At 37.0% G+C, this 23,172-nt stretch overlaps 1 protein-coding gene across 2 annotated transcripts in view; it reads right to left on the bottom strand.

Annotated features, from left to right (window-relative positions):
* Nucleotides 1-23,172, bottom strand: part of LOC150099795 (alpha-2-macroglobulin-like protein 1) — a 1,007,775-nt gene that overhangs the window by 551,140 nt on the left and 433,463 nt on the right. For both annotated transcript variants that reach the window (XM_090403789.1, XM_090403790.1), the window contains exons 11-12: nucleotides 2,581-2,766; nucleotides 666-881 (exon numbers count right to left, since the gene is read on the bottom strand). In XM_090403789.1, the coding sequence (XP_090259915.1) occupies nucleotides 666-881; nucleotides 2,581-2,766 (402 nt within the window). The remainder of the gene's footprint in view (nucleotides 1-665; nucleotides 882-2,580; nucleotides 2,767-23,172) is intronic.

The following is a 23,172-nucleotide window of genomic DNA, read 5'->3' as shown; positions in this document are numbered from 1 at the left end:
CTTATCAAAGCAGTACTGCACCACCAAGTTTTCCCTTCCTATCCTTTCAAAAAATGCTGTACCCTGCTACTTCTATTCCTGTTATTATATCATCTTCCATTAATCATGTCTCAGAGATCCCAATAATCTTCAGACAGGCTGATGCTGTCAGTGCCACCAATTCATCTCCTTTATTCCAGATACTCCTGGCATTAGTATAAAGCATAAAAATGTCACTGTTTCTATACCTATCATTATCTCCTCCAGACTTGACTAAACTCAGCATTACCTGATGTATCCCCCCCCCCTTCTCTCAAGCACCTATTCCCACAGGAGGCCACCCTGCTACCATCCATCCTGGTACTTCTAGTTTCCCTGCATTGACACACTGGCTCGTTCAGAGAATAGCAATCTCTCCAGATGCCTACATCCTTTCTCATTTAAATGCAAATGGTCTCTTGCATACAGTTCCTTTCTGTCCTCAAATGTCCTCCAAGTATCCTGCAAAACACACACATACAATTCCAAGGTCATAAATTAAGCAAAATACTACCAATAATGTTCAGCAATATCATGAATATTTTCTAAAATACTATCACCTATCTGTATGATACTTGCTCTTGTAAAAATTCACTAACTTTCCTTTCAATATTACAAATGAAAATATAAAAAAATTCATAACATACCTGATGATAAAATTTGATTGTTGTTCCTGCTTCTGTAGTATACTTCACTTTAACAAGTTCCAGTTTTTCACAGTAAACTTTTCCTGTATGAGGATGAATCTGCAAATGACTACCAGAGGGTGAGAACCAGGCCTGAAGAAACATGCTAGCATGAGGTTGGTAAATTTTAACACCCCATGTATCATAGAGCTGTTCCTGGTGTCCCATGGATTTAGCCTAGAGTTAAATACGCAATAAATAAATAAATGTGTGTGTGAGTGAGGAGGGGTATATTCACTGTATACACACATACTGTATATATATATTCTCTCTCTCTTTCCAAATAAAAAAAAAAGATCAAAGAAATATTTATCAATTCCTGAATGATGAAAGTAAGTTATATTTTAGTGTTTTAAGGAGAAAAAATATATATAAAATAAGCATACATAATATGATCACATCACAATAATATTATCAACATCACAGACAAAAGATTCACCATGCAATCTCACAAATACACAGATCATTATCCTGCACCATTAACCATGCTACCAGCCAGAACGTATATATACGTCCAAGTTTCCATGGATGCGAAGTGCATATGAAAATTGTAATACTATTGATATTACATTGAAATATATGATGGATACGAAGCGTATGAGGATGCATGTTTGATCCATAATGGCCGGTAAGGTGGTTAACTCATTCACTATTTCTGCACTCACAATGGCCTCAGGTAATACATTTTGCTCATGGACTACTCTCATGGTCACATCCTCTTTGTAAAACTTATAGCAATGGCCTTTAAATAAGATGATGTGGGGATTTTCAGAATATGAGGTTCTGAAACTTTGTGTGTGTGTGTGAGAGAGAGAGAGAGCGTAATACAGGCAAAACAAGAGGTTATCCCTGGAAGATGGGAGGATGTGAACAGAGGAATGAGGAGCAAATGTTTTGCTTGTGGAGTGATGGGTGAAAGGAATGCATGACAGTGCTGTGAGAGCAGAAAGCTTAAGAGTTTGATGAGGATAACCCACAGTGAGTCTTTTGACTCTGTGGAGATCTTGAAAAAAAAAAAAAAATATATATATATATATATAGATAGATAGATACATAGCCATCATAGATACAGTCACTGGATTATGCAATGACTATATCACACAAATTTAATTTTCTAGTAACCAGTACAGCTATGGCTCTTGGTTACACATAAAAAATAAATAAATAAACAAAATATTGTAAAAACTCACTAATTTATTTTCAGCATTTGTATAGCCGATGAAAACTATTTGATAACATATTTTACCCTATTTGTATATATAAGGATAATATTTTTATTTATGTATAACAATCAGTCCAAAATAAATGTAAACATCAATAGCAAATGTTGATAGTATACTTGAATTGCATGTTTTTTTTTTTCCCCATAAGTACCCTCATAAGACCAGCTCCACCAAATTGTCTACTACACTTCCTCTGTTTTCTTCTAATCATGTAAAAAGATGAACAGTCACTGGTAACAGTTTAATTCCAAACATATCAAGCCAACTTCAAATTCTTCTATCATTCTATCAATCTCTGTTCTTTGAACAGCCTTACCTCTACTGTTTTTTACAATACACAAAACCAAAAGATTTTTAAGAAAGTTATGAATAGATTACACTTTCCTTGACCAACTGTCTACACAGAGCACTGCAGTGTTATGGGTTTTGTGACTCAGTTGCAGAATTAATATTAAAAGAAAAAAAAATCATCCCAGAGCATCTCTCTCTCTCTCTCTCTACAGCAAATGAACAGTATAATCTACATATCAATAGCTTTTATTTCATTAAGTTGGCAGATTGTAAAAACTTAAATAGAAGGTTCTTCATGGCAAAGGGAAAAAAAAAAGTTTTCCTTAAGGGATTATAGGAATAATAATATTTTTATATCTTACCTCTATAACCATTCTTATAATTGAAGGATCTTGAGAGGGGACAGTAAAATGAATTAGTCCTAAACTGTTTGCCGTAAAATTCTTGCAGATGCGCTTTTGCCATGTCCAACTTTGCTTCCTGGTAACAGCACATACTTCTACTTTTTCATTTGCTGTTACTCTTTTGTCAGGTGTTGTAACTTCAAGCTGCAATAAAAGTGTTATTTTGTATATTTATAAGAAATTACAGAACTGAAGAATTAGTGATAGCTATAGCTTGAATATGAAAAATGAGTATTTATAATGAAAACATTATTTTATATTTATATCAAAAACTTAGAAATGCTTCTTGAAACTTCTTAAAAATATATAAATAAACAAAAATCGTTTGGTGAAAAAATAATTATTTGTAGTATTAACTGTTATTCTCATTTTCTTCACAGTTTCCATGGTTTCTTCAGCATCCATAAACTTTGGTATTTTCCCAACACCTCTCTACTGCTGAACTCTTGACATAAACCTCAAATGCAGAATCCCTCAGAATGCTTGATTGTATTCTGAAGAGAGATATTTGCTTAACTGACTCCTCTCTCTAACTCCACTGCTTTCCCACACATAATCTGTTACATGCATATTTTCTATAGGTATTTCCATGGATGCTGCTCCACTTGAATGGCCATTCCTCCACATTCTATGCATGTACAAATACAAGTAGCTGATCAACATCCATATACAGTTCAGCTTCAAATTTATCAAACCTTCTCATCCTCCTATTTCATTCCCTGTACCTATGTTCTTTGAAACAGTCTTCTCCGTACTGTTTTTGCCAATGATTACAACTCTCAGCTCTTCATTAAACACTTTAATTTTCCTTGTCTCTAACTTCTTGCCCACATACAGCACTGTTGTGTCACATATGTCATCAAACTTCTTGTGTGTAGAGTTGATATATATATATATATATATATATATATATATATATATATATATATATATATATATATATATATATATATATATATACACACACATACATAAATTATAAAAGCTTTACTCAATAATCTACACAACATACAAATTACTGAGTAAAGGCTATCAAATACAAACTAAGCTTTATATTTTTAAATCCTTTTAACTAATATTTAAGGAATTGACAGCGTATACTAGAAATATAGATTAAATAAACTTTAATATATACCTTCCGATATTTCGGCGAACGTCACGTTGCCATCTTCTTGGGAACTTACTACACAGACACGTGCACACAAGTACTAATAACAGCAAATGAGACTGAGGCTAGAAAGCTAGCGTTTCCTAAAGCCCTGATGGTGCCCCCTGGCGGGCTATATTGGTAGTTCTTGGCCTTTGGGCTGACATTCTTCTGATAACAGTTTCCCAAATTTGGGGCAGTTTCATGCATCCAAATTTGTTGAGGTTTGGCATGTTCCTAAGGGCCGAGGCTGATTCCATGAATAGTCTTTCATACTTGAACTTGCTGCGGTGTATTACTGTGGCTTTCTTCCATCTTATTCTGTGGCGAGTATCCAGAGCGTGGTCTGCAAGCCCAGAGTGGCTGTACTGGTAAAATCGGATGTAATCCTTGTGTTCTGAGATTCTGATATTTGCTGTCCTGCCTGTTTGGCCAAAGTAGGACAGTTTACAGCTGCAAGGGACCTGGTATACACCAGGTAGGTCTAGGGGAAGTGGTTGGTCTTTGGTGGAGCGGATAAGGGTTGCCAGTTTTCTATGTGGTCTGTAACAGGTGGTCAAGTCGTGTTTTTTTAGGATTTTATTGATTTTTTCCGAGGTGCCTCTGATGTAGGGAATAGTGATAGATTTAGAGTAATCTTTTTTGTGAAGGGGAGGGGGTGGTGGGTTGTGGATAACTGGGTTAAGTATTTTTTGGATTTTTTGGAGGGGGTAGCCGTTGGCTGAGAAAGTGTCACGGATGTGATTTAGTTCAGTGGTTAGGGCTTGATCATTAGAACAGATTATTTTTGCCCTGTTGAATAATGTTTTAATCACTCCATATTGTTGTGAGGGGGGGTGGTGGGATTGTTGGTGAATGTATCTGCCTGTATGGGTGGGTTTTCTATAAACTGAGAAAACCAAGGTTCCATCAGGTTGGCGGGTGACTAGTGTGTCTAGGAAGGGGAGGTTATTGTTTTCCTCTTTTTCCAGGGTGAATTTGATTCTAGGGTGTTGGTTGTTCAAGTGTGTTAGGAAGGAGAGGAGTGAATCCAGGCCATGTGGCCAAATAGCGAAAACATCATCAACGTAGCGAAGCCATATGGTAGGTTTTTGTGGGGCTGAGTTTAAGGCTTTCTCTTCAAACATCTCCATGAAGAAGTTGGCCAAGGGTGGGGAAAGTGGTGAACCCATGGCTGTCCCCTCTATCTGTTTGTAGAATTTTTCCTGCCAAACGAAATAGCCTGAGTTCATTGTAAACTGAAATAGGGCTGAGATATCGGGAGGAAATTTAGCTTGGATTAGCTCTAAGGTTTCTTTGAGGGGGACATTCGTGAATAGGGAGGAGACATCAAAACTGACCATTATGTCATTATGTAGGAGTGTAAGGTTTTCTATACCGGCTTTGAAGTGGGCTGAGTTTTTTATGTGTGATGGTGTATTGCCAGTATAGTGTGAGAGCGCTTTGGCTAAATGCTTGGCTAGTTTGTAAGTGGGGGAATCAATGCCATCCACTATGGGACGTAATGGCACATTTTCTTTGTGTATTTTTGGGAAACCCTATAACTCTAGACCCCCCCGCATATATGGGCTCCCAAAAATACACAAAGAAAATGTGCCATTACGTCCCATAGTGGATGGCATTGATTCCCCCACTTACAAACTAGCCAAGCATTTAGCCAAAGCGCTCTCACACTATACTGGCAATACACCATCACACATAAAAAACTCAGCCCACTTCAAAGCCAGTATAGAAAACCTTACACTCCTACATAATGACATAATGGTCAGTTTTGATGTCTCCTCCCTATTCAAGAATGTCCCCCTCAAAGAAACCTTAGAGCTAATCCAAGCTAAATTTCCTCCCGATATCTCAGCCCTATTTCAGTTTACAATGAATTCAGGCTATTTCGTTTGGCAGGAAAAATTCTACAAACAGATAGAGGGGACAGCCATGGGTTCACCACTTTCCCCACCCTTGGCCAACTTCTTCATGGAGATGTTTGAAGAGAAAGCCTTAAACTCAGCCCCACAAAAAACCTACCATATGGCTTCGCTACGTTGATGATGTTTTTGCTATTTGGCCACATGGCCTGGATTCACTCCTCTCCTTCCTAACACACTTGAACAACCAACACCCTAGAATCAAATTCACCCTGGAAAAAGAGGAAAACAATAACCTCCCCTTCCTAGACACACTAGTCACCCGCCAACCTGATGGAACCTTGGTTTTCTCAGTTTATAGAAAACCCACCCATACAGGCAGATACATTCACCAACAATCCCACCCCCCCCCTCACAACAATATGGAGTGATTAAAACATTATTCAACAGGGCAAAAATAATCTGTTCTAATGATCAAGCCCTAACCACTGAACTAAATCACATCCGTGACACTTTCTCAGCCAACGGCTACCCCCTCCAAAAAATCCAAAAAATACTTAACCCAGTTATCCACAACCCACCACCCCCTCCCCTTCACAAAAAAGATTACTCTAAATCTATCACTATTCCCTACATCAGAGGCACCTCGGAAAAAATCAATAAAATCCTAAAAAAACACGACTTGACCACCTGTTACAGACCACATAGAAAACTGGCAACTCTTATCCGCTCCACCAAAGACCAACCACTTCCCCTAGACCTACCTGGTGTATACCAGGTCCCTTGCAGCTGTAAACTGTCCTACTTTGGCCAAACAGGCAGGACAGCAAATATCAGAATCTCAGAACACAAGGATTACATCCGATTTTACCAGTACAGCCACTCTGGGCTTGCAGACCACGCTCTGGATACTCGCCACAGAATAAGATGGAAGAAAGCCACAGTAATACACTGCAGCAAGTTCAAGTATGAAAGACTATTCATGGAATCAGCCTCGGCCCTTAGGAACATGCCAAACCTCAACAAATTTGGATGCATGAAACTGCCCCAAATTTGGGAAACTGTTATCAGAAGAATGTCAGCCCAAAGGCCAAGAACTACCAATATAGCCCGCCAGGGGGCACCATCAGGGCTTTAGGAAACGCTAGCTTTCTAGCCTCAGTCTCATTTGCTGTTATTAGTACTTATGTGCACGTGTCTGTGTAGTAAGTTCCCAAGAAGATGGCAACGTGACGTTCGCCGAAATATCGGAAGGTATATATTAAAGTTTATTTAATCTATATTTCTAGTATACGCTGTCAATTCCTTAAATATTAGTTATCATGTTTAACCAGCGTATAAGCCTCTCAACAAGAATTTAAATCCTTTATTTTGTCCTTGCCATTTGTCACATCACTAAAGGACTGGGTCATAAAAGATATGATATGAATAATACTCCAAAATATAATAATAATAATAACAATTATTATTATTATCATTATTAGTGCACCCTCCATGGAGTAGGCAGACTCATCGTGGGAGGTTCATTCAATTGACAACATATTTATTATACTGACTCTTAACACTCCTTGCATTAACAATACATTCTGATAATACATTTCATTCACTGACAATTCTCCACTTAAAAAATCTACTCCTCACACCACTCTTTATCTCACTCTTACATAACTTCAGGAATGGCTTTTGGTTTGTTTTTTTCCCTTCTTGTCTTCTGCTCTTTTCATAATCTCATCTGGATTAATCCAATAAAATCCTCCCACATCATATCACCCCTTTTTCTCATATCCACTAAACTCTGTAATCCACATTTCGTCAACCTCTATCCATTGCTGCCATGCTCAAGTCCTGATATTGTCTTAGTCGCTCATCTCTGGACCCTCTCCAATGTTTCTACATCACACACTGAAAACCAGGTGATCATATTTGAGCAGAACAGTCCAAGTGTGGTTTGACTAATGCTTTATACAGTGGCACAACCATTTCCTTATCCCTACATGTTAGAATACGTCTTATCATAGCAGCACTATGATATGCAGCCTTTGCGAAACTAGCAATATGTCCTCTAAACTTGAGTCTACTGTCCATCAACACTCCCAAATCTCGAATCTCATCCACTTCCTGTTGATATAGTACACAGCCTTATATTTCTGCACTCCAAAATGCAACAGCTTGCACTTATTAATATTAAAACTACAACCCTACTCCTTATGATAACAAGTGTAATATATTTACTCATTCTGCACAATATTTAAGTTTATCTTGGCACCAGCAAACATCCTCAAATGTGTTACAGATAACACAAATATTACTACAGATTGTGAGAAAATTATTACCCAAAAAGAAGTGTCAGTTTTCTCATGAATTAATTTAAATTTACAATATAAATAAAAATATTCTAATAACTTTTATAGCTTATACATGTAAAAAATATATATATATAGAATTTATTCAAAAACTCCAATATGTTTCATATTTCATCCAAAGTGAGGTGGATATCATCAGGGAGATAGACCGTTAACTACATTCAAAAGATGAATCAAAATAACGAGTCATAAATCATGTATGTTCAAAGGAACAATTGTAGTATGTTACATAGATAAAAATTATTGAAATAGTTATTAATTAAAAAAAAAAATTATGAACAATTAATAGTGATCACTTCCCAAAACTTGGATATTGGCATATAGCCCTGATTGTCTCAGGTTATGATGATTTTATAGCTTTCCACATGTTTCAAGGAAAAGACAGTAAAATTTGAACTTGCTGGAATGAAGAGGTTTTGTCTGGTTCCAAAGAACTCTGTGCCTAGTATCAGCAGAGTGAGAAGCAATGCCAGACTTGTCAGATTCCAAAAATGTAATATAGTCTTGATGTTCTTCAATTCTAATCATGGTAGAACAGCCAATCTCTCCAAAATATGAAAGATGACACGTGCAAGGTACTTGACAGACACCCAAAAGGAAAGAGGTGGTAATGTATCCACTGTTGATGGTAGGAAGGAAGAAAGCTTCCGAGATGGTTTGAAGGAACAGCACAGATTGAATTTATGAAGTATTCTTGCTATTTGTTCAGAGGTTCGTTTAAGGTAGGGTATTGAAATTGATATCCACATGACATTGATGAATAATATTGGAGTTTTTGAATAAATTCTATATAATTTTTGTTACATGTGTAAGCCATGAAAAGTTATTTAAATATGTTTAGTGCCCATGTTCCATTAAAGCTATTACTAATTAAAAATAATTTACAAACTGAGGGGGCATAGCATTTCAAGGAAGACAGGAAGGGTTAAAAAGGGAGAAGTACTGCTAACAATGACAGAGAATTATTTTCCATCAGAGCAAATTGAATTAAAATAATGTAATTAATTTTCAAAGTGTATGGCATGAGACGAGGTAAGCAGAATCAAATATTTAATATGATGTTGCTGTTGTCCTGGAAAAGTGGATGGAAATAACAAGGACATGTTTATTCATATTCATTAATGAGTACAAGAAGGATAATCACTGTGGGGAATTTCAATTAAGGTATATAAAGTGGAAAGAAAAATCACTACCTTAAAGTACGGAAACAAAGAAAGATAAATGAGAGTGAAAGTGAGAAGAATGATAGTGAAAGTTGGACGTATGTTGGACAGAAAGTACAGAAACAAAGAAGGATGAATGAGAGGGAAAGTGAGAAGAGGGGATCGAGAGTTAGAAAGATTTAATGATAGAGAGAGAATGTGTCACGAGATTCAGAAAGTGAACTGAGGCAAGAAATGAAATCGATGCAGAATGAAATTAAGAGAATTCAGGTCAAAACTATTAAAATAAATCATGATTGCATGAAAGAGTTAACGAAAGATGAGCGAGTGGCGTTGTATGGCGACTCCATTATTAAAGGTGTGCTAGAGGATAAAATGCACAAGGTATGTTTTCCAGGCGGTAAAATGAGTAGAGTGATTGAGGCATTGGATATGAGGCGGGAGCGAGCAAAAGAGTTAATAGTATTAATTGGTACAAATGATTTGAGAGAGAACAAAGAGCATGTCAGAATGAATATCAGGAGGCTGCTTGGAAAGATAAAAGAGAATAGTGTGACAGGAAGGGTAGTCAGTGTGTTGCCTAGGTATGATTGTGGTGAAATGAGGCGGAGAGCAAGGATTATGAATGATATTCTGGCTGAAATGTGTGAGGAGATGGGAGTACAGTTTGTTAATGTGTGGAATGAGTTTGAGGGATGAAGTGAGCTGTATGGGAGCCATGGACTGCATTTGAGTGGTTATGGTGTGAGTCGCATGGAGAGACTGCTGCTGAAAGGTAGAGAAGTGAATGGAGAGAATGAATCAGATCGAGAGGGGGTGATGTGGAAGAGCAGGAGAGTAAGACAGGAGAGAGTGAAGAAGTGGATATGAATGGGGAAGTGAGTGGTATGAGTATAGAAAATGAGAGAATGGGTGTGCAAGAGGAGCAGGGAAACAGGGAGGCTCAGGGTGGACAGGGGTATACACAGCATGAGAAAAGTGGATGCTCCAAGAGGAGGTGAGAGCATGTGTAGGCATGTAGGCAGGAAAGAAATGGGATGACCAGGGATCAAGAGGAAACAGATGGAATTGAAAAGGGTTCTAAAATGAAGAAACAGAAAGGGAAATGGCCCCAGTCCAGCATGGAGAGATCACATCGAGTGAGTGATATAAGTGGAACTAGTTGTAGATCCAGAAATGAGCTATCATGTTTGTATACCAATGCTAGAAGTATAAGAAATAAGGTGGATGAAATGGTTGCACTAATTGCATCTGTTCACCCAAAGATTGTCGGAATAAGTGAGACATGGTTAGATGAGGATGACATCCTGACAGAAATAGAGATGGAAGGGTATGATATGTTTCATGAGGATAAAAGGGGTAAAAAGGAAGGGGGGGAGTGCTATTCATGATAGAGAAAGAATTATGTCCATACAGGGTAAAGATGCAAGAAGGAAATAGGGCCAGTGGTTTTGAGGCAGTATGGTGTGAGATAGAGGTAAATGGAATCAAATACTCGGTGGGATGTTGTTATAGACCTGGTAATGTGGATGGTGGTGATAGTGAAATGTATAGTCAAATAAGCCAAGTAAATAAGAAAAGGGTGATTTTAATTATGGCAATATAGACTGGAATGAAGAGATAGCGACTGGAAGTAAAGAAAATTAGTTTCTTGAGTTTTTGAGGGATAACTACCTCAGACAGTATGTAACAGAGGGCACATGAGGATTAAGGGTCTTGGATTTGGTCATCTCATCAGAGGATGTAATTATAAATGAGGTGTCAAATCATCCACCAATTGGTGAAAGTGACCATGAGGTGATTACCTGGGTGGTTGCCAGCAGTGCAAGGATGCCTGTGAAAAAAAGGGTATATGTGGAACTACAAGGGTGATTATGAAGAGACAGCTTACAAGTGTAGCATGGAATGAGGAGTTAGCTGGAAAAGAGATCAATGCAGCTTGGGGGATTTTCAAAAACTATTTAGTAGATGCAATGTCTAAATGTATTCCAAGGGTGAGAAGGTTAAATAAGGTGGGTGTGAGATGGATGAATAAAGAGATTAAGCATGCGATACAGAGAAAAAGAGCATTGTGGAGGCAGCATAAGAGAAGGCGAAGTAAGCAATTTCATGAGGTCTACAAAGACCAGGCAAGGAGGGTGACTTGGTTGGTGAGCGTAGCTAAAGAGAGGTATGGACAGCAGTTAGCTAATGAAGCCAAAAAGAATCCTAGAGAGTTCTTTCGATATGTAGCCAGCAAAAGAAAGAATGATTATGAAAGAATGACACTGATTGGAGGAAATGGTATAAAGACAGCTGTTGCAGAATGTGTGGTGGAGATACTTAATGAGTAGTTCATAAAGATCTTTCAATCTTGTGAATGTGGATGAGATTGATTGGGAGAGATTAAGAGCAGTTGATGATGGGGAGGAGAGACTGACCGTAAGTGAGCAAGAGGTGTTTGGGGAGTTCAGTAAACTAGATGTAAATAAGGCTGTGGGACTTGATAACATATCACTGCATATTCTGAAGGAATATGCCAGAGAGTTGACACCTGCATTGACATATTTTTTTTAATACAAGTCTTGCACTTGGTCAAGTTCCTAAAGAGTGGAAGGAGGGCAAGATTGTGCAACTTCATAAAGGAGGTGATCGAACTCAAGCATCAAACTATAGGCCTATCTCTGTGTCAGGTGTTGTGGTTAAGTTGTTGGAGAAGTTTGTGAGAACTAGGATCCAGAGTTGGGTTGACAACAATGGTATAATCTTGATGGACAGCATGGATTTGCTAAAGGGAGGTCATATTTTAGTAATCTTCTTACTTATTACAATAAAGTGACTGCTTCCTTGGACAGAGGAGAAGGATACATAGTAATATACTTGGATTTTGCAAAAGCTTTTGATAGAGTACCTCATGATAAGTTGACAGTCAAACTAGAGCAGATGGGGTTGGATATTAGATTAGTGCATTGGATTGGAGACTGGCTATCTGATAGGTAACAACAAGTTGTGTATGGGGTGCAATATCCAGGAAAAGGAAAGTCACTAGTGGGCCATTACAATAGGGCCATTACTATTTAACTTATATATTAATGATATTGGTGAAGATTTGGACGGAGATATTCAGTTGTTTGCAGATGATGCAAAGTTGGGACGAACCATAAAGAGTAGCGAAGATGTTGTGGCTTTGCAAGAAGACTTGAATAAATTGAGTGATTGGACAAGCAAATGGGGATGTGAGTTCGATGTTGCAAAATGTAAGGTTTTAAAATTTGGAAAACAAAGATGGGTTGCAGAATTTATGCTTGGTGAAAATATATTGTTGGAGGTAGAGGAAATAAGAGATCTGGGAGTGATAGTGGATAAGGATCTAAAATTTAGGGGACACATCGTCAAAATTGTGAAGACAACACAAAGACTTCTGGGAATGATGCAGAGGACACTGACGTGTAGAAGTAGGGAGATTCTTGTTCCATTGTATAAGGCTTTGATTAGGTCACATATGGACTCGTGCCCAGATTTGGTCATCTGGTTTTCAGAAGGACAAAGAGATGTTGGAGAGGGTCCAGAGGCAACTGACTAAGGTAGTTTATAACCTCTAGAATGTTGAATATGAGGAAAGATTGCGAAGATGCAACTTGCAGAGTCTGGTGGACAGGAGGATTGGAGATATGATAGAGACCTACAAGTTGGTAAGGGGTTGTTATAAAATCAATGGTGGAGAAGTTCTACAGAGAATAGTGGGAGATCAGGGGAGAACCAGAGGTCATCCCTGGAAACTGTATAAAGAGGGTGTGAGTAGGGGAGTGAGAGGCAGGTTTTTTCGTGCAGAGTTGTGAATGATTGGAATGCCTTGCCTGAGAGTGTGGTGTCTGTCTGCAAGGAGTTTGAGTGTGTTTAAGACACGGTATGATGAGATGTGTGTGTGATAAAAGGACCTCCCAGATGAGTCTTTGACTCCATGGGGTCTTGGGTAATAATAATAATAATAATAATAATAAAATTAACATCTGGATTTCTTTAGAGATAATTATCTCAGTCAGCATGAAATGGGAAGAATTAAGGGATTAGATAGCATTATTTTAAATTCTTTGTTTTTTGTTTAGTGCTCTAGAACAAGATGGTGAAATGCATTATTTAAAATTTTTTATTTCTTGTTTAATGCTCTAGAGCAAAATAGTGGTGAAAGGGAGAACACTGAGTAGGTCAGCGCAAATCACAAATAAAGTGAACGATGTGGATATTTCAAGAATGGCACGGTGCCATGAGTGCAATGTATATATGCATGGGGAGATGTTGATGATGTTTATGTGAAGAGGTTTTTGCAGTGTAGCCACTTGCAAAACTTTATACTTCAATACTTAAAGCATTTCGGGTTGAATATCATCTACTCCAATTGCCTTTTTTGCATTTCAAGTTTTTGATAGCTTTTTCTACTTCAAGTATTGGTATGTACTCCTCATTGCAATTCCTCTTGAAAATGTTCTACTGTGGTTCTATCACTGCTTGTTTCGTTTAACAGTCTTTAAAAGTAATTATTCCTAATATCTAGGATATACTTATCTTTGTTTTTCATGACTCCTTTATCATCTTTTGATTTGTTTTAACAGTTCTAAGATTTTTCAATAGCCTTCAGAACATTCTGACACCTGATATTTATTTTCTATATTCTTGTCGAAGTCTTTCCATGACTTTTGTATAGCTATTTTTACACACTGCTTAGCTAGCTCTTATATTTTTCTCTGTACTCTTTTACAACACCTGCTGATTTATTTGCTAGAAACTTTTGGTATGCTTTCTTCTTTTCCTGAACTGTTTCTTTAACTTTTTGGCCACTATGGGGGGGGGGGGGAGATGAAGTTGTCTATCGTTACAGACACCTTCACCACATACCTTTCTAGTTGAATCAATCAATGTCTTCTTCAGAATTTGCCACTAAGACTCCAAGGTTTGGTTCTTGTTTTCAAACTGTCTTAAATTTTATTCAGTAATGTTTGTATAGTTGAGTCTGCAGTTTACATGTAAAAGCTGCTCAGGTTTAATTCTTTTTAAAAACTTTCTTACATCTCTTCTTTTCAATGTAATAATCGTAATGGTCACTTCCAATTTCAAATCCCCTATCCACTCTTGTATCTTGAATCAGCATGAAGATATCGCTATCAACAATGATATAGTCTATGAAGCTTTTTTCTTATTTCTTGTGTCTTTTCTCCAAGTGAACTTGTGCACATCTTTATGTTGGAACATGGTGCTAGTGATGACTAGTCCATGCCCTGAGCAGAAATCCAGCACATTTTAGAAACCAGCTTTTAGAAATACATGGCTGGAGGCTTGGAAGAAAAGAAATTAATAGGAATAGAAATTAATTAAGAAATATTATATCAGAAATTATTTCAACAGTATACATCCAGTTTGTCCAAATTTTGGATTTGGACAAACAATATTCTCGTTGTTTTATTTATAATCATTGCCCTTCATCTCAGTTCAGTACTATCATACCAGAGAAACAAACTAACAGATCTTTCTTTTCTCACTGTTTGTTTTTGCCTCTTCCAGCAACTCTTTCATATCTTATCTCAATGAATATTTTTTGCCTTTCAAATTGTTCATGTCTGCAAAAACAATCAACTCTTTGGCTTGTTTGCTCATCATAATAATAGGTTCATTGACATCCCTGAACTGTATACCTAGGAAATATGTTTTCATCACCTTTTCATCAACCATACCTCATATATTATAGAATCACTATCAAGCAATATCCCTTCTCACTCTTTCATACTCTTACTATTCATTTTTTCTTCCATTCTCCTCCCTTCTATGTCACACACACACACACACACACACAAAATATTTCTGAAGTTGCTCAAGTTCACATTTTGTCCTGTCAAGGACTCTCTGTAAGCATACTATTTCTCTCCTCACTACAACATCATCATTCATTACCTTCAACTACTTCTTTCATGCCATCATTCATATTTTATCCACTATCATTCACTTCTCAACAACACTCACTTTCATGGCTTACATCATTAAGATTCTTAATTTCATTTTCCTACTTTCAACACATCTCACATTTTATGCACTCACTAATGATATATTTCTGACATACTCTCTCTTTCTCTCCATTCTTACTTTCACACCATAAGCTATTCACTATTGGCATGAATACATTGAGCACACACTATATCACACAAAATCCTTGATATTAAACAAGGATACCATTGGCTGTGATTGTTCTTGTTCTCATTAGTGTGTCATGCAAAAACACTTTTTAAACAATATACATAAAATATACATTTAACAACACACACACACACAGAGAGAGAGAGAGAGAGAACAAGAGCTGCAAAACAAACACGACTGCATGAACATAGCAATCAGTGAAATCTTATATTTTCTAAATATTTCATCTAAACATTTTCACTTATCTCTATGACATGTGCTCCCTGTAACACTCCCCCAACTGTCCTCTGATGGAATATCAGTTTCTTTGATATTCCATCAAAGGACAGTTAGATTCTATCAGATTCCTGTGGTCTCCCTCTCTCCCAAACATTGATAGAATTGCCTTGTTCTTGCACTCTGAATTATCACAGACATACTGCTAGAATAAAGGGAGAATGCATAGATTATATTTCATTTAATCCAATGTAATGCATGGATTACATTTGATTTCTTCAACATGGGAAGTATGACTTAGTCAACCATACCATATCTGCAGGCTATGTGAATGAGAGAACCAAAAAATGCTGCTTCAATGGATTTCTTTCAAATCCATTATCAATCGAATCCTAGTGAAAATGATTCAACTGCCTCCAGCATATAGAATGTGGTTATCCAAATTATATCATTTATTTATTCATTTTCAATTTAATATTCACTTTTTTTGGTTATATTCCCTTACACAATACCATTGTTCTTCTGTAACTGGAAGGACGATGGTAGATTGCACCCTATCTCCAGTTGGAAAAGGCCAAAGTTTTTGATTATTGTTGTAACAAGAGGAATCTTTATATGGGTTTTTCCAGTTGAAGGTGAGTTAGCCAATCTCATACAGAGGTAGCAGGATTTTTTTCTCCCAGAAACTCAGTTTCTATCCTCTGTACAGGCAAATCGGCCATGAGAACCCATGCAATTTATAGACAAAAAATACTAGTAGTGGTGGTGGCCAGTAGATGGTGTTGCATGTAGATAATGATGATGTCAGTAGCAGTCCTGTGTAGTTGGCATATCAAATAGTGGAGACAGAGAGCTGTAGAGTACCCTCCCTCGATAAGTCCTTAGACTCGTTGGAGTTGTCATATAATAATAGTAATGGTAATGTTGCATATTGTATGCTCTTTTAAATGTTTCTAATTATTATTATTATTATTATTATTATAAATATTCAGGCCTCCATGGAGCCAAAAGACTCATCGCAGGAGGTTCTTCCTACGAAACACAAATTCTATCACACCACTTCTTGAACTCATTGACCGTTCTTGCTCTCACCACTCAATCAGGCAACCACCCTACATGCAAAGAAACCACTCCTCACCTTCTGGCTCACAGCTTCCTTTTGAAACTTCCAGGAATGGCCACTTGTCATTGTTCCTTCCTGCTGTTCCACCAAGCAAAAGAACTCTCCAGTGTCAATACTGTAACTACCTCTCAATAGTTTAAAAGTCTCAATAATATCACCTCTCCTTTTATCAACCAAATTCTGCATTTCACATTTCATCAGCCGATCCTCATAACTAACATTGTACAGCCGAATAAGAAACTCAAAGATTGGAATCAGAGAGTTTCTTGCCGAATATAGTAAACTATAAAGTATCGCGACCACTGGCGTGAGCAAATGCAAGTGACCCTAGCACGTAATGCAATACCGGAAGACTCGCAGCAAAGTCGGTTAATTCTGATCGCTATTCTTAGGTATTTTCCATAATGTAAAAACACATTTCCTAAGAAATGTATGCTGTTATTACATTATGGTAGGGAGGTCACTACCCAGACCGGTTTCAGCCTTTTTTGAGGCTTCATCAGCGAGTAGCTAGACCTAATACCAAAGTGTATAGCGAAAAGAACTTATATACTCTGTGATATGAGTTTCCAAACAGGTGCAACCATTTAGTTACTTAAGTATAAAGAGCTAATAAGCTTCATTTCGGCAATGAAAATATTATTTAAATTAAGGGGATATTAAATCCCACATAGTTTTAAAACCGAATAAGAAACTCAAAGATTGGAATCAGAGAGTTTCTTGCTATATTCGGCTATATATGTTTGTTATATTCTTGCTATATTTCTATATTCGGCAAGAAACTCTCCGATTCCAATCTTTGAGTTTCTTATTCGGTTTTAAAACTACGTGGGATTTAATATCCCCTTAATTTAAATAATGTTTTCATTGCTGAAATGAAGCTTATTAGCTCTTTATACTTAAGTAACATTGTTCAGTCCTGAAACCATCTTTGTTATCTGCCTTTGTAACCTTTCCACAGTTAATTTATCCCCTTCAAATCCTGGGGCCCAAATCTGAGAAAAATAGTCTAAACGTGGTCTGATCAAGGTCTTATACAACAGAATGATAAACCTTTTATCTCTGCAAGTCAGCATCCTTCTCATTATTGCAGCAATCCTCTGTGTTACCTTCACTGCCTTTGCAATATGTCCCCTAAATTTCAGGTTTCTATCAATCATCAACCCCAGATCTCTTGTCATATCTATCTCCTCAAGTATAACTCCTCCAATCGGGTATGCAGCCTCCCATTGATGTATCCCAAACTTCAAGACTTTACATTTTGCTGCATTAAACCGATACCCCCATTCATTTGCCCATCTGTCTAGTTTATTTAAATCTTCTTGCAGAGCTACTGCATCTGCACTATTAGTAATAACCCTTCCCAGCTTCACATCATCTGCAAACAACTGAATATCTGTCCCTAGCAATCCATTGACAATGTCAATGATACAAAGGTTAAACAATACAAGTCCCAGTACTGAACCCTGTGGAACTCCACTTGTAACATTCTGCCTCTTTGATACTGCCCACCATACACAACTCTGATACCTATCAGACAGCCAATCATGAATCCAGTTGACTAACCTGACATCTAAACCCATATGCGGCAACTTAAATATAAGCTTATCATGTGGCACGCTGTCAATTGCCTTTGCAAAATCCAAAAAAATGACAGTATATGTCTTTCCCTCATCAACTCTTCTCGTCACTTTATTTTAAAAGACAATCATATTACTAAAGCAAGAGCACCCTTTAACAAATACACGGTGACTCTCAGAGATAACATTACTCTCATCTGCTCAATGCTGTATATGATCCCTCACTAATTTCTTCAAGATCTTAAAAACTACTGATGAAACACAAACTGGCCTATACTTAGACACATCCAGTCTGCTACTGCCCTTACACAATGGCACTATCTTACCTTCCATCCATTCCTTGGGTATACCTTTCCCATAGCCAGATTTTCATTGAAAGCCAGGTCAACAGAGCTGTCAGTTATTTAGCCATTCTCTCAAAACCCCTGGTGAAATTCCATCCAGTCCCACAGCTTTACTGACATCCAGGGTACTCAGTATTTGGAACACACTCTCCTCTTGCACCTCTAAATCTCAAACTGCCCTATCCCTCAAGTATTAAAACTTACTTCTCCAGGATGAAATATTCCAATAAAGTGTTTATTGAACAACTCCACTATGTTCTCTACATCAGTCACTCTATTCCTGTTTTTATCCCAGAATGTCTTTCTTGCACAATCATTTCTCCTCCTACTGGCCACATAACTAAAAAATTCCCCAGGATTATCTTTGGATTTCAGTGCCAATCTCTTCTCATATTCCAGTTTTGCCTTCCTTATCACTCTCCTGGCCTGAGTCTTATATTCTTCATGCATCTGGTCTCCACCCCTCTCATTATATCCCTTCCATAACCTATTTTTCACCTGCAGTTCCTGTTTGATATTGTTTGTCATCCACTTTACACCAAATTGTGGCCTCTTCTTCACTCGTGGAATACAGCTTACTATTGCTGCTGATAAATATTCCTTCACAATAGGTATTATTTCTGGAAAAATTGCCATGTTACTCCTCTAAAATAAACTATTATTTTTATGGCTAATATAGCCTACCTTCATTTAGGAGTGCCTCTTTTTACAATGTCATTGGCTTTTTACTCAAATCTTAGGACATTACTGATGTGTCATAAAACTAATATATGAAGAATAATATAGGAAGAAATTCAGACATGCCCTTTTTTTTTGGATGTTGTTGTTGGGTGCCTCCTTATCCTGGCAATATGCATTCATCTGCTGTTAAGCTGTTAAAGGAAGGGGGTTTGAGAAAAATGGGGGATAGAAAGCAATGTGCAACAATTATTTGAAAAAAAAACTGTTTTTTTTTTTATATGTATAATAATATTATTATTATTAAGGGTGGGTAGAGAGTGCTTTGGAAGAGGGGAGGGATGAGAGAACAATATGAAAATAGAAAATATTTTTTGGGAAAGAGGAAGGATTGATGGGAAAATGTCAGGGGTGAGAGTAACAGGGTGTGAGCCGTTTCGATGTCATCTTCGGAACTCGTGGGGGAGGAAGTGGAGGCTATGTTATGTTGGCTTGGTGTTTCTGTCTTTGGTATGCTTGTGTTATCTCCTATTGGTCGGAGTCATGACCTACTTTTTATGTTATGGAGCTTCCAACTCTTGGAGATTATGTAGAGTCAGTGGATGTTTATTGAGTTTTTGTCACATTTTATGGCTATCGTTTCCAATATTCTAAGCATTGTTTCATTATCTTCTATGTCTAATATTACGGCCTTGTCGATTTGAGAGTTGGAATCTCCGAGAGTTGGAAGATCCCTAACATAAAAATTAGGTCACGACTCCGACCAATAGGAGATAACACAAGCACACCAAAGACAGAAAAGGCAAGCCGACATGACATAGCCTACACTTCCCCCACGAGTTCTGAAGATGATGCACTGTCAAAATGGCTCAAACCCTGTTACTCCCACCCTGACATTTTCCCATCAATCCTTCCTCTTCTCCAAAAATATTTTCTATTTTCAGATCCTTCTCTCACCTCCTCTCCCAAAGCACTCTCTACTCACCGTTAATAATAATATTGTACATATTATTAATAATAATCAGCTTAACAGCAGATGAATGCATATTATCGGGATAAGGAGACAGCCAACAACATCCCAAAAAGTTATCTCCGAATTTTCTTCCTATTTATTCTTCATATATTATTTTAATAACACATCAGTAATGTCCTAAGATTTGAGTAAAAAGAAAATGACATTGTAAAAAAAAGGGGCACTTCTAAATGAAAGTAGGCTATATTAGCCATATAAATAATAATTCCTTCACAATTTCCCAAGCACTAATGATATCTTGGCCTTCCCATTCTGCCCTCCATGGAACTGCCCCAAGTTGATATCTAAGACTATTATAATCACCTGCCTTATAATTCCACATACATTCCCTTTTCTTTGATACTCCTGCATGTCTATTCATCTTCCAAGTTAAAACCACATGGTCACTCTCTCCAATTGGTGGGAGAGATGTCATCATACTTATTATCAGCTCTTTTAATGCTATGACCAAATCCAAAACTCTTGACCCTCTTGTTCCCTCTATTACATGTTGCCTAAGACATCTGTCCCTCAAAGAATTCCAGAAATTCTATTCCCTTATTACTACATGCATTTTCCTTTTTCCATCTTATACTGCTGTAGTTAAAATCTCCCATAACAATCATTCTTCTTGCACTTGTCAAGCTCAACTGCCTAAACATCTCCTGCTGTCCACCCTCTGTGCTCCTTGGCTTGTAGCAACATCCCACTAAATATCCTGTCTAGCCTAGATAATGGATTCCATTATCTTTTTTTCTAGTACTCTGATAGTGTTAGTCATTACTATTAATGAAATATCAGTATAAATAATAATTTAATGCTACTATTATAATTTGTGTATCTCCATTTTAAAAATGCTAACTATTATCACAAAGAAATGTAAACTTCCTGGTTACTATTTCATAAAGTCCCTCGGCTCTGTGAATTTTGTATCTCTTTCTGTACTACTAGAAATGATCTTCTCAATTCTTCCACATTCTTAAACACTATACCTGTTTTATTATATCTTTCTCACATTATTTTTTATTTATCTTACTGTGAATCTTGTCCTTTGAATTCCTCACAAAATAATTTTATAGAGTTCTCTCTTTTACTGAAATGAATCTTTTCTGAATTTAATTTGGTTCCAAATAGTTCTTCAAGGTCTCCACTCCATTTGTAACACATTATTTCAAAAATATAATATCTAATATTACAACATTCCCATAACTCAGCAGAAATAAACTTTCCATTTAAAAACAGATGTTCCACTAATGAAAATAACTTATTTACTGGTGTAACTTATAATTACACCAATATTATAGGGATTATGTAGAATGAAAAAGAAAACAGTTATTGATATCAAATGAAAGTATATTAAAAACCAAACTGTTGTCCACATTCCCTCAGCTGATCTTCATAACTAACATTGTACAGTCCTGAAACCATCTTTGTTATCCAACTTTGTACCTTTTCCACACTTAATTTATCCCCTTCAAATCCTGGGGACTAAATCTGAGAACAATAGTCCAAAAGTGTGGTCTGATCAGGGTCTTATACAACAGAATGATAACTCTTTTATCTCTGCAAGTCAGCATCATTCTCATTATTGCAGCAATCCTCTGTGTTACCTTCACCACCTTTGCAATATGTTCCCTGAATTTCATGTTTCTATCAATCATCAACCCTAGATCTACTGTCTTTGCCCATCTGTCTAGCTTATTCAAATACTCTGAAATCCTCCGGAAATCCTCTGAAAAAATCTTGAAAAAGCTTATGACAATGTGCCAAGAGAAAAGCTCTTCAAAATGCTACAGTTATATGGTGTAAATGGGACATTATATCAAACAATACTAAGAGGGGGGGGGGGGGGGGCGCAAGGTTCTGATAAACACCTAGAACAAAAAATATTAAAGCAACTGATATAATCACGAGGAACATATCTTAAAACAATTTAATCCCCAAATTTGCAATAATTTGTTCTTTTTCTTAGGATATATAAGAAGAGTTGCTTTAACATCATTTTTATTCTAGGTGTTTATCAGAACTTTTTAGCCCCCCCCCCCCATCTTTATTTAAGCTTTAAGTCAGCAGTTAGAATTGAAGGAGGTACAGGAAGATGGCTTGAAGTAAAATCAGGTGTGCATCAAGGGTACACATTATCTCTAATGTTGTTCATTATCTACATGGATCACATTATGAAGGAAAGTGGTATTAAATCTGATATAAGAATTGGCGATGTTAATCTTGGCTCTTTACTTTATGCAAATGATTTTATACTTGTGAATAAATCCAGTACAAGTCTGCAAGATTCTCTGACCAAATGGAATATCTGTTGTGATAGGTTTAGTATGAAAATCAGCATAAAAAGACAAAGAAAATCAAAATAGGGAGAAACATTATTATTATATTAAGTGACACCTCCGGGGGGGGGGGTCCAAAGACTCATCGAGGATGGGCACCTGCTCCACAACTCTGTCCCACCACTCAATCCACCAACTACAATGAGCTGCAACTACCAACATCTACACCCATTGTTTCTCAATGTATGGTATACACGTACCCCCGGGGAGTACGTGAAAGGTCTTCAGGGGATACGTGGCAATTTTTGGCTATGCATCATTAACGCATAAAATCATTATTAGAGAAAAAAAAAGAATTATTTTCAACGTATATATTTCTCAATAAATTATATATTATGTATGAGTTCTCCTACTCAAATTGAGATAACTGCTTCATTTGAATAGTTTGCAAATTTGCAGGTGATCACTCGTGAATCTTCATTCGCCTTCATATATGAACGTACGTTGCGAGCCTGCAACAACACGAAGAGCGTACGATAGCAACTGATAAAAAAGTAATTGTATGAATCATTAGTAGATGTGATTAAGACAGTTAAGCAGATATTAATAATGTGCTTC

This window comes from Typopeltis vanoorti, chromosome 14, assembly GCF_054136105.1.
Source record: "Typopeltis vanoorti isolate ZY-2024b chromosome 14, IOZ_Tvanoo_1.0, whole genome shotgun sequence".
Classification (NCBI taxonomy): Eukaryota; Metazoa; Arthropoda; class Arachnida; order Uropygi; family Thelyphonidae; genus Typopeltis; species Typopeltis vanoorti.
The sequence above is the reverse complement of the archived record's forward strand: the minus strand, read 5'-3'. Positions and strand labels throughout refer to the sequence as shown.